Below are 13,072 nucleotides of genomic sequence, written 5' to 3'. Positions count from 1 at the left end.
TGTGCCTTAAGGCTTCCCTACACACAAACATATATATATATGGGGAGGGGGTATGTAAGTATACACACACACATACATACATATATATGTATATATACAGTATATACAGTCGGACCTCGAGTTGAATGTGCTTCGGGTTGAGCGCGTTCGAGTTGCGCTCCGTGGCAACCTGGAAGTAACGGAGCGCGTTACTTCCAGGTTTCACCGCATGCACAGCCCTCAAAATGATGTCACGCGCTTGCATGGAAGTGGTGAAACGCGGCACGCGCAGATGCGCCGTTGCATCTTGCGTTCCGTTTGGGATGTGAACGGGGCTCCGGAACGGATCCTGTTCGCATCCCAAGGTACTACTGTGTGTGTGTGTGTGTGTGTGTGTGTGTGTACACACACACACACACACACACACACACACACAGCCACACATACATATATGTATATATACATATATATATACACACACCCATAGCCACACCCACCCACATATGTACACTCACCCACATATGTACACACACACACTCAGCGTGGTTCACAGAACAAATTCACTACGACACCTGCTAGCCTTCACAAGCCAGGTGCCCTCCAGGTGTTTTGGATTATACAAGGCCCCCGGTTCGCTTGCTGGTTGTAACGGAAGCAGGAGTCCAAAGACTATGGAGATCACCTAGTTGGGAAAGGCTGGTCTGTACTGCAGTAGTTTTGTAAGTCTTTTAAGAGGCCCCAGCACTCTTTGCCTGTTAATACGTAGGACCCATGCAGAAGAGCCTATGTGCCCGACGGAAAGAGCACTTCCTGGCACCTAGAATAGTAATAATAACAAAACAAAACAAAAACCTCGTGCAGATGCTAAGGGACACTTGCAGATCAGTTTTAATTCGAAATTCATAGTTGCCTGTTGCTGCCCTCGATTGAAAGGTGCCCGCTGACCCACAAATGCTTCTCTTGGGAAAACGGCAGACCCTCCCAAGCTACAGTTCATAAACATCTTGGTTATTAAAAACTGAAGCCAGCACTGAAGAACAAAAGGTTATAAAAATAGGAGTTGCATATGTCCTTTGATATGCAGAACAACAACAACAAAAAGTTTTCCAAGCCCCCCAGCAATTTTCAAGTGGTTCATGAAAAGCTTGAGAACCATTGTTTTAAAAAGCCAGCATTGTAATATGCTACAGTAAGAGAAGAGAGAAAAGAGAAGAATAGCTGGTGTCCTATTGATTGATTGTGGCAGCTGTGTTGGTATATTGCCCCCTCAGGTGCAATATTTGTCCATAGTGCCATGGAGGTAGACACCAGCGTACTTGTCAAGAAACTACTCCTCTCATCACATCCTCGTGCAAAGGTTGAGCCTTACTCTGTGAATTATCTTCCAGTAATGTTACTAGACCTGCAGGATAATTCACTGGTTTTATGTGAATAGATTGCAGCCCGCTGTACAAACTTGCATATATTTTTGCCTCTGACCCAGCTTTCCACTGCCATGTAGTCCTTGGAAGGCTGCCCTTCCACGAGCTGAAAAAAGTCCATCCAGTCCCCACTGCCTGGTCTGCATTTTAGAATCATAGAATTGTAGAGCTGGAAGTGTAGTATTCCTGGACTTGGGCCTAGAAAGTTAATATCTTTTTAGAATCTGGGCTGCACTTTTGTTCTTTAAAAATGGCAAATAGCTTCTGCAATTATGTAGAGCTCCAGGGAAGCCAGTGTGATTGGTCCTCAATCAAACATTTAGGATGGGGCAAAAGAAAACTGATTGAACTCTGCTGTAGCTCAGTGGTAGTACACCTGTGTTGCTGAGCAAGAGATCCCGGGTTCAATCCCAGTATCTTCAGGCAGAGGTGGGAATGACTTGTGTCTGAAACCCTGGAGAGCTGGTGGTCTGACTTTATCTAAGACAATTTCCTGTGTTGATAAATATTGCCTGTATTGGTAAATCTGCTCCAATCAGTTTCACATCTTGAACTGCTTCATTAGGGTACAGAAATTGCATGTAACAGTTTTGCTTATTTCTACAGAAGTGTTTTTGTTTGTGCATGTATTCACACAGAAACAAGTTCATATAAGACTCCGAAACGAAAGCTGCCTGCCAGTTCACGTTTCCCTATATTTAGTTCTCCTTCAAATGAAACTGATGTACAGCAAGAAATCTTCTGGGATCCTCAGTCACCAAGTGCATATAAGCTAGGTATCTACTTATGATCATTCTTATTTCACGTCTGCCTTATTTATATCAGTATTTAATCACTTGGGAATATATGGTGAGAGACCTAAATGGTCTAGTGCCAGTTTGTCTGAAGGGTCACCTGTTTCTGTATGCACTTGTCTAATCATTAAATACTTCAGCCGAGGGCCTGCTGTTGGCACCCCTAACTTCAGAGGGGAAGTGAGTAGCATCAAGGAGTTGGGCTATCTTTGTGCTGGTTCCCTGGTTGTAGAACTCACTCTGTAGGTTCTTTCACTAGGGTGCTATAGAGCTGGTAAGGTAAAGGGACCCCTGACCATTAGGCCCAGTCGTGATCGACTCTCGGGTTGTGGCGCTCATCTCGCTTTATTGGCCAAGGGAGCCGGCGTACAGCTTCCGGGTCATGTGGCCAGCATGACTAAGCTGCTTCTGGCAAACCAGAGCAGCGCACGGAAACGCCGTTTACCTTCCCGCCAGAGCGGTACCTATTTATCTACTTGCACTTTGATGTGCTTTCGAACTGCTAGGTTGGCAGGAGCAGGGACCAAGGAACGGGAGCTCACCCCATCGCGGGGATTCAAACCGCCGACCTTCTGATCGGCAAGTCCTAGGCTCTGTGGTTTCTGGGTGCTAATTAAAAATAAAGAAAACATGTCTCTTTCCCTCTTCAAGTATCTAGATACTTAAGTATCTAGGTATAGTCATACCTCGGGATAAATACGTTTCAGGTTGAAAACTTTCGGGTTGCGCTCCACAGTGACCCAGAAGTAACGGAGTGCGTTACTTCTGGGTTGTGCTGCTCGCACATGCGCAGACGGTCCAAATGACATCACACGCATACGCGGAAGCGACGAAATGCGACCTGCGCAAGTGCTGTCGTGTCTTGTGTTCCGTTCGGGATGTCAACGGGGCTCCGGAACGGATCCCGTTCACATCCCGAGGTACCACTGTACTTGATTTTTAGGAGGTGCAAGTGGGACTGCAACAAAATGTTGCAGTGTATCTGCCATCAAAGTGTCTGCTGGTCTCCAGTGTACTTTCCAAACAGGGCATTCCACTCTCTCAATGCTGATTCTTGTCAAATGGGATTTTAATTATGGATTGGATTGATATTTTGTATAGTATTTGTAAACTGCCTTAGATATCTTGTGACTGAAAAATGGGAGAGAAAATTTACCAACTTTGATTTCCTATTCCAACTCTGGAGCACATTGGTTTAATTTTTTTTACTGCCATCACGCTATAAATTCTGTCATGCAGGAAGTCATACGCTTTAATATTTGCAGGGGCTAGTCTGCTTCTAAGTTATGGAATCTCCATCGTCTAGTGATTAGCAGTTGCTAGAAAGGTTTTTGTTTTGTTTTTCAGGCAATGGACAAAAGAAGCAGTTGGTTAGTGGGCATACGGTAGAGATTTCAGAAATTGTTAATCGGATTGCTCCCCATGTAAGTATTACTTCCTAAGGTAAAAATGCATAGCCCCAACCCATTTTCTTTCTTTTGCAGGAATAGCCTTCTTTGTGAAAGGAGTTTCTTCTTGAGAAATTCTAATGTCTGTATAGTTAGAAAGGAAACTTGGATAAAAGTAAACCATATCTACAAATTCAAGTGCTGTAGAGTTAACTGATGTTATCATTAATATCAGCATGTACCTTTTCACTTTGGGAGATACAAGTGAGACCTGCAACCAACCATTCTCTTTCTTAACGAGGTGGACTCTTTGTTTGGAGTTTTAGCCAGCTATTCCCTCAAAACAGGTCATTAACAATCAGCATTCTGTGGTTACTGCTCATGCTTGGTTCTCAGTTGGGCTTGTGACACGGGGTGCCCTCTTTGGTTTGCTTCTTCACCTTTGTTTCCCCCCTAAGCATAGTGTTTCTTTAACCCTGTCAGCAGCCACAACCTGACTTAAGTATTAAAGGGAGTGGGTTGTATCCAGCATTGGTCATAGTCAGAATAAAGCCATTGGAATTAATGGAAATCGCTAACTTGGATCCATTAATTTCACTGGGTTTACTCTGAGTAGAACTTAGTTGGATACAACCCAATAGTACCAGCAGACTACAAGGAAAGAGTTCCCGGGGCCATGAAACATGACTGCCCTCTCTTCAAACTCAAATCTGCCTATGGTAATTCCCCAGAGCAAGAGTACAAGGTAAGCAGAGGATGCTGTTCCATCTCCTCACTCTTGTCATTCCTTGCATGCTCATAGAAACGGGACGTGAACAGGCAGTAACAGCAAGGAGGAGAAGGACCAGAAGGCTCCAGAGAGTGGCACCAAGCCCTCTGCAGCGTTGTAGACCTTGACATCAATGCCTGCTCACTGCACTTTGTGTTCAAGAACTGATGGTGTTCTCTTCCTTCTCCTCTACCTCAGTTTCAACCTGAAGTATAACAGTGGTTTGTTTTTTCCAACTATGGCTCCTAAGCTGTGCAGCATCCTCCATAGAGAGACCCACCTGTCCACGTCATTGCTTGGTTTTCAGCTGGCAGTGGGGGTGTGGCTTTTTAAGGAGGATTTTGGAGTGGGGTAGTCAAATCTTTGTTCTATGGACGTACTCTGCAGTCATTTTGAAATTTTGCCCTTGGTATTTTTCTGTTGTTCACTTTGTCTCTTGGACTAGGATATTATTTAGAGGGTTTTGTTGGGGGTGGTTGTTGCTGTTGTCAATATTAAGTTTTGTATCTTTATTTTAGATCTTACTATGATTTAAATGGAGATTGTTTAATTTAGTTGTGTACTTTTGATGTTTTGATTATTTGTGTCTACTTTTGTTAGGTTTATAACTATGTAATTTTTTTCATGTAAGCCACCTTGAGTGTGGTTTGAACTATGAAAAGAAGGCATACAAATAAAATTAAGTTTGTATTAACGCTATTGGCGGTAATGCCTGGACTATGTTAATAGTATTGTTATTATTACTACTACTGTTACTACTGCTACTTTTTGATGAGAAAAGCAGAATATGAATGTTGTAATAAATGCTTTTAAAAATAGTTTTGAAAGCTGGTACAATTGATTGATACTCATGTTTAATAAGGCTGTTCACATATTTGATTCTTACTGTTCAGGATGAAAAACCTGCCTGCTCTGAAGGATCTCTTCTTGGGTTTTGGATTGGTGATGATGCAATTCCGTGTACTCCTGGAATGCCAAAAGTACGATGTAGAACAAAAGTAAATGGCGCAAGGTGTGTTTTATTCCAAAATGAATTCTTTCAGAATGGTAATTAAATCCACGAAACTTGTAGATATTGTAACCTAAAAGAGATTGATTTCCCTCTTCACAATGGTAGCTCCATGATTATGAAACACTCCGCTGGTGAAGATCTACTGCCCTTCCTCTATATCTGCTATTAGACTGCAATACAGTACGTGCTTAGTTAGGAGTAAGTCACATTGAACTTTATTGAACTTCAAGCTGTTGGACAGTTAGTGAAAACCTTATAGTTTGAGGCCATTTTTAAGATAGAATGTAGGCTTGAAATTATCTTATATTGGCTTTTAAATGTCGTTGCTGTCTTATTTTAATTACTTTCATTTGCTTATCTGATACTATGGTTTCAGGTTGTTTGATGGTGATTTGTTGATTGATTTCAATTTGTAATCCTGTGGTTTTATTTGTAAGCTGCTTTGAATACCCTTAGAAAAGTGGGGTAAAATAATGAACTGAAGAGTAAAAAAATGTGCCTCATTTGAGTTACACTGTATGTTTTCTAATAGCTATAAAACAAGTAAGCTATTTCAAAATGCATTGTGTTCCTAATGCATTTTCACCTTATGCTCATTCTCCTAGAGGACTTCAGTTGAGAAACAGAGAAGAAGAGCTTCTGAAGTTGGCAAAGCAATTTGATAAAAGCATGACTGATGCAATCCAGGATCAAAGGGCTCCATGCCAGAATAGCCACATTTTATCAGAGGCAATGAGATTAGTTGAACATGAAGATGAAGCACAGAAGGAAAATCAGCATCACTTTCTTGGAGAGCACCCCCAAACTAATGACGTCTTGCCCCTCGGAGAAGTTAAGAAGAGTGCCGGGACAGTTGAGCACTGTGAAAACAGCAGCCAGAAGTCCATAGATCTTGATGTTGAAGGAGCACTCAATGCTCTCTTTGATGGCCCTACCCAGCAATGTAGTGGTCAGCTGAGCGAAGGCCTGTCAGATTGCTCATTGAACGATAGTTTGCTGGAGGACGGGTGCCCTCCAGATGAATTCACAGCTGCTACTGAATCTGTGATTGAAGATGCACATCAGAGACAAGATTCATCACCTGCTACGAGATCTATGGAACACTTGCCTGCTGAAAAAGCTAAAATGGCTTCTGAACAAACGGTTCCAAGTGCAGTCTCTTCTGAGAAAGAATCCGTTGTCTCAAATAAGCTTGATGGGATTGTGGGTGATGATTTTGATGACTGGGGTGCTGATTTGCTGCCAGACGATTCATTTCTAATGCAAATTACCCAGAACCCTGAAGTGATCAATGTTCCACAAAATACTTTAGCTCATACCTCTAATGAAACCAGTGACACAAAGGAAGGAACTATAGATTCCGAGAAACCTTACGGTGCCCATTGTGCAGCTTTAAATTCCTCTAACAGGGTTCCAGCATCACACACTGTTGAAAAGCAAAGTGTTAAGATAGGAAAGGCAACGGGTGTCCTGCATGGCGATTGTAATTTAAAACCCAATAAACTAAATTCCGTTTCTAAAAGCCAAAACAAAATTTCTGCTTCAGTGAAACCTGAAAAGGAGAGTATATGGGAAGGCTTTACTCAACTAAAATCTGTCGCTGGCACCAGTTCTTCTGAAAAAAAATCTGCTTTTTCAGTACATTCTGATGCCCCTGTATTACGGACTGAAAAATACAGAAGTGGTATGCACAGTATATGCCGTCAGTCATCTACGGTTTCTGCCAATACAAGGCCTCATGACCTAAAGAAAGTGGCTAAGCAAGCCGGCACAGGTCATCTAAAGCAGATGGAAGTGACAAAGAAGAATGTGTTTTCATTTGATGATTGGAACGAGCCTAGGTTCTCGGATCAAGTTTTAGAATTGTTTTGTGATTCCGATAGTCTTTGGGGCACAAGCTGTGATGATGCTGATGATGACGACTTGCTTTATCAAGTCTGTGGGGATGTAGAAAAAACTAGTCTGAGCCAAGTTGCGGTGAAAGAGAATGAAAAAGCTAAATTGGTGATAGGAAATGCTTCCAAGTTAGAGGTTGGTTCTTGCCTCTCAGGACCCACGCAAGAACTTTCTAACGTCCCACAGCCTCAAAAGAGCCGTATGGGTAGGAAAACCTTCTCGTTCCATGCTCCTGTTACAGCTACAACACTACGTATGAACGAGAGCTGCTCAAATACGTCTGACAAGCACAGATGGGGACAGTGTAACATGGACAGCATAAACAGTGTTCCAGGGAAACTCAATAGGTCAAGTTCAGTGCCTGCAAACTGTTTCACTTCTGTAACTGACTCAACTACTCTCTCAGATATGTGTCTGAGTGTTAATAATATACGGTGGCAGAAGAACCTGTGCCATGTAAGCAAAGTACAAAATAGTGGCAGTATTAATCAAGTGCCAGCTGAGAAATCAAAGTGTGCGTTCAGGAAGAGCTATAGTTCCCAAGACCTAGGAATGGACCATAAAAATGTAAATGCAGGCAACCTTTCAAGAACAAATGTAGCATTGGGGGAAAGCAAGAATCCACCGAACGTCGTGCTGCAGACAGCGAAGCAGCTGAACACAAAGCCAGTCTTTAAGAGGCACCTCTCTGAGTGTTTCTCCCAGTCTGAAACAGGTAGGTTTTCAGAATAGCAAGCTGACTGTTAATTTAGACTTCATTTTAAGCATAAATGACTGGGAAGGTTTTCAGGGTCAGCTGACGTCTTTTTAGGCAGTACTGAAAAACAAGATCTCAGAATTATTTCCTTATTCCCTTGGTCACGTGTCAACACGTGATATCCATCAAAGAGACGTAAGATTTCTGAAATTCCTTGGTTTTTTCAAACTCAGTGGCTTGGTTCACACGAAACATTGAGCCAACTATGGTTGGTTTGTATATCCAAACCTACCCCTGGCAACTTAACTATGGTTTATTTCTAGACAACAGATCAGAATATGAAGCAGTAGTTTAAGTTGGCTTCTCAACAGGTCCAGACCTGCTCTCCTGACTTAATCCTGTGTTGTTTTAGAGCCATACCCTAGATATTTCCCCAGCTACAGAAATGCAAGGCAAGAGCAGTTAAATAATCAAATCAATATTTGGTGAAATAGGCCATGGTTACGTTGCTGGACTTGCAACACCGATCCTAGTTTGTTCAGTAAACCATGGCTTAGTATTTTGCGTGAATGTAGTTTGTTAGAATGGAGAGTTCTTAGAAAATGGTAGGATGGAAAGCAATAAAATAAGCAGGGAACTGTAGAAAGGGGAAGGCCGAGGGCTAAAAATGTTTTTGGTTGAACACTCTGTGGATATTTTTCATCTGCTCTTGGGAGTTTTTTGCATTCTGCAATACTTCATGCTGTTTTAGTTAAAGTTGTATCATAACAGTAGTATTGCCCAGCGGTGGAATGCTTATGAGTACAGTGCACTCTCTCTCTCTTTGTAGTATTTGTTAATCACTATCAATTAAAATATCTAGAAGAAATGTCACCAGAAATGTTTTTGTAACACGTAAATGGTGGCTTTAAAAATAATAACATTATTATTTGCCAAATTCAGATTATTTTAATAACAAACATTGTTCTGGAAGAGGAAGATGTAAGACATCGAGAGAGAGGTAGACTAGCAGGGCCCACAGGCTTTTGCCCTCGAGGCTACTAGAAGCCCCTGTTTAAGGCCCATTTTAGTTCCTGAACCTGGATTAGACACTCCTAGACATAAGCGCTTTGGATTAGTTTTTGTGCAGTTGCATAGATCAGAAATTGTGCAAAAACTGCTTGCTTGCATAGATCTTGATCTGCATGTTTGCTGGGGAAGCCACACTGTAGTAACTTTTAGGCACAGAAGCCTCACCTTCTGGAAATGGAGGCCTTTTTTTAGTCACTTCCTGTTTTGAAACCAAACCAAACACATTTTAGTAACCATGTGGGTTAGAAACTTACCATAGAATTGTAGAGTTGGAAGGGACCACAAGGGTCATCTAGTCCAACGCCCTGCAATGCAGGAATCTTTCAACCAACATGTGACTCAAACCCATGTCACTTAGCTCAATCGGTGGAGCATAAGATTTTAATCTAACTTTCTTTTCTTTGAAAAGGAAAGCTGAGATTGTTAAGTCTCTCCCTCATTGGTGTGTTACAAACTAGCAGACAGATAAAACCACCTTGTCTGTTAGACATTAAAGGCCTAGCAGCGCACAGGGAACAAAATTTAGAATAATGCAACAGGCTTAATGTACTATTGTGGTTACAGGTAGGTAGCCGTGTTGGTCTGCCATAGTCGAAACAAAATAAAAAAAAATCTTTCCAGTAGCACCTTAGAGACCAACTAAGTTTTTTTTTTTATATAAATAATATTTCAAACAAAATTACAATAATACAAAAAGAAAAAATACAAAATAAAATACAAAAACAGAAAAAATAGAGTAACAATTAAAAACAAATCAATCTTTCCATATCTTGTCTTTCATTCACTTGTTTCTCTGACCTCCTCACACCTCCCTTTTTTGCATCCCAGTTCAGTTAATTACCGTATTTTTCGCTCGATAACACGCACCTGACCATAACACGCACGTAGTTTTTAGAGGAGGAAAACAAGAAAAAAAATATTCTAAACGAAACAGTAGATGTATGATTTTTGTGGTTCATGCTGTGGCCACAGACATGTGATCTGATGGTGAGTTTGGGGTGACCCAGTGCAAAAATCCTGAGGATCCATGTGGATCCGTGCTTTGTAACCACGTTTTAAGTGGGGAGGGAAGGAAAAGCACTCAATGGACAAGGAGCACGCATGGGGTGTGTGGAGAAGGAGCTTTTCTGTGAGCTGAGCGGGGAGGGAAAGAACACTGTTGCTTTAAAGGTATACTTAAGGTATTTGCCCTGTGCCTGGGGTTTTTTCCATTTAACAGTTTGCAGCCTTTTAATTCTGCTCCTTGTTTTGAGGCAGAATAGATTTGAGCAAGTGAAGAGGACTTGGATTGCAGGGGATTCGCCATTAGCTGTGTAAAAGCCCTCCTCCTTGCAGCCTGAGTGATAAGCAGCCACCAGCAGCAATAGAATGGAGCACAAAAAAGCGGTAGGGGCACTAGGACCCAGACAATGCTCAAATCTATCCTGCCTGAAAACAGCTGAGAAGCGGGGGATAGCCTTTTTTTTTACTTCCTGGTTTTCACTGCGCTCGTGGCTCAGAGCTCCAGGTTGGTTTTTTTGTTGTTGTTTTCTGCTGCTGGTTGCTTAAATTTTATCCTTCCTGATCCAAGCCCTCCTGTCCCTCTGCAGCCTCATTGCTCCGTTTAGAGAGCGGGCGGACCTTTGCTAGCTGAGGCTGCAGCAGCTGTTGCTGGCTACTTTAAAAGCGCTTGCTGGCTTTGAACCGCCTGCCTTCTCCCGGCTCGCTATGGCTCCCGTCTGTCCCTCCTCCCCTGTAAGCGGCTGCTGCCCGCTTTGCTGCCATGCCTCTCCTTCCCTCCCTCCTCCTCGGCTCCTCCCCCTCCTCCTGGCTGCAAAGCAAGCAAAGCTAGAGCCGTGCAAAGCCCTGCAAGCGGCTCCCGCTTTGCTTGGCTGACGGCAGCCACGGCTCCGATCCAGTGCATTCGCTCCTTAACACGCACAGGCATTTTCCCTTACTTTCTAGGAGCAAAAAAGTGCGTGTTATGGAGCGAAAATTACGGTAATTCAGCAAATCCTTTCCCTTTTTGTTCTTATCTTAATCCTTTATCTTAGTATAATATTACTTCAAATTCCCATCTATTAACAATCCATTTTTACATAGACCTTAATAACATTGCTGCTAAAACCACTTAACTTCATTCCAACATCATTCTAAAATTCATTAATTTTGCAATATTTCTGTAAATAGTCTTTAAATTTCTTCCAATCTTCTTCCACCGGCTCTTCTCCCTGGTCTCGGATTCTGTTGGTCATCTCCGCCAGTTCCATATAGTCCATCACCTTCATCTGCCATTCTTCCAGTGTGGGTAGATCTTGTGTCTTCCAATACTTTGCAATAAGTATTCCTGCTGCTGTTGTGGCATACATAAAGGAAGTTCTATCCTTCTTTGGCACCAATTGGCTGACAATGCCCAGGAGAAAGGCCTCTGGTTTCTTGAGACCAACTAAGTTTGTTACTGGTATGAGCTTTTGTGTGCATGCACACTTCTTCAGATACACTGAAACAGAAGTCACCAGACCCTTATATATAGTGGGAGGGTGGGGAGGGGTATTACTCAGGTTTACGTCAACAGGTTTACCACACCTATCGGCCAATCACCCATTCCCATCACCCTTCTGAGTAATACCCCTCCCCACCCTCTCACTATATATAAGGGTCTGGTGACTTCTGTTTCAGTGTATCTGAAGAAGTGTGCATGCACACGAAAGCTCATACCAATAACAAACTTAAGTTGGTCTCTAAGGTGCTGCTGTAAGGAATTTTTGTACTATTGTGGGTTACTGATGCAAATAAATGTTTTGCTAGGTTATCGTGTCCCAGTCTTGCAACTTCTGGTTATGTCTTCTCCCCCGTCAACCTTGTTATCATATTTGTTTAAAACTCACATTATAAGTGATCCATACTCAGAAAAGTTTCTCTCTTCCCAATTTTCACTATTCCCTTTTCTGATATTGGACAGTACCTTGGATTCCGATTCCTAATCATTCAATTGGTAGAGCATAAGAATTAATATCAGGGTCATGGTTTTGAGCCCCACATTGGGTGAAAGATTCCTTTATTGCAGGGGGTTGGACTAGATGATCCTCATGGTCCCTTCCAACTCTGTTTCTGTGATTGATGATCTAATTGAAGAGCTGACTTACAAATGTATTAGAACCATCAACCTTCACTTGGCTTGATGGACATCGACGCAACGGGCTTTGTATTTGTTGCATTAATGCATTGAAAGACAAGCCTTACTACCTTCAGATCATGACGCTTAATAATTTAGTTACTAATGCATGTCTACTTTTGCAGAACAGAAAAGCAGAAAGTGTTCTCAAGAAGAAATTGCAAGGAAAAAGCAAGAAGCTCTTGAGCGGAGAAAATGGAAAATGCAGGCATTGCTCAAAAATACAGCACCGACCTGAGTTGGCAGATTTGGAAATAGAGGAGTTGTCAGAAGATGGGCAGGAGATTAATCAAAGACACTAAGCAGACATTATTATTCTGTCCTACCTATTTTTTTCACCTTGCTCTGTCTAGATTCTTAAAACGGAATACCGATAACTGACAAGCAAGGAGCTGCTCTATTTTGTTTTGGATTTTGAAACACTATTGTTTACATCTGTGAATGGTTTTTCTGCTACTCAGTTACTTTGCTTAACAAGAAGTTTGGCATCAACTGTGCCATGTCAAAGATGTGACAGTTTTTATCTGGGTTTATGTGAAAAGTCCAGTGTCTCAAGGTATTTGAATTTAATAGCAATCTTGTTGCAAACTCTTTCCCAATACAAAACAACTATGCTATTTATTCTAGGGCTTTTGTTGGCATTGTTTCAAACGGAGCAGTTAGTGGCATGTAGCCATAGAATAAATAAAAAAACTGCCATGTTTAGCCTAGACATCTATTCACAGCTCAAGACCATTTTTATTTTTGGGTTGCCACAGCAGTATAGGGGGAAAGTGATTTTTTTTATTTTGTGAACAGACAGTACAACGAAGGAAAGTTTTCTAAGATTTATTTATCTTTGTAAATTACGTATACTTTGTAAAATGTGATTAAAAACGGCAACTGCTTCTA

General features: G+C 41.9%; 2 protein-coding genes across 2 annotated transcripts in view; one reads left to right on the top strand and one right to left on the bottom strand.

The window, feature by feature from the left end:
* Nucleotides 1–187, bottom strand: part of LOC114593004 (keratin, type II cytoskeletal 6A-like) — a 22,761-nt gene extending 22,574 nt beyond the window's left edge. Inside the window, exon 1 of the mRNA XM_077923821.1 lies at nt 116–187. The gene's annotated coding sequence lies outside the window, so the exon portion shown is untranslated. The remainder of the gene's footprint in view (nt 1–115) is intronic.
* Nucleotides 1–13,072, top strand: part of ETAA1 (ETAA1 activator of ATR kinase) — a 13,672-nt gene extending 600 nt beyond the window's left edge. Inside the window, exons 2-6 of the mRNA XM_028721464.2 lie at nt 2,039–2,176; nt 3,542–3,618; nt 5,245–5,363; nt 5,969–7,974; nt 12,307–13,072. Of these exons, the coding sequence (XP_028577297.2) occupies nt 2,039–2,176; nt 3,542–3,618; nt 5,245–5,363; nt 5,969–7,974; nt 12,307–12,419 (2,453 nt within the window). The 3' untranslated portion in view covers nt 12,420–13,072. The remainder of the gene's footprint in view (nt 1–2,038; nt 2,177–3,541; nt 3,619–5,244; nt 5,364–5,968; nt 7,975–12,306) is intronic.

This window comes from Podarcis muralis, chromosome 2, assembly GCF_964188315.1.
Source record: "Podarcis muralis chromosome 2, rPodMur119.hap1.1, whole genome shotgun sequence".
Classification (NCBI taxonomy): Eukaryota; Metazoa; Chordata; class Lepidosauria; order Squamata; family Lacertidae; genus Podarcis; species Podarcis muralis.
Note: the sequence above shows the minus strand (reverse complement) of the source record. Positions and strands in the feature narration are given on the sequence as shown.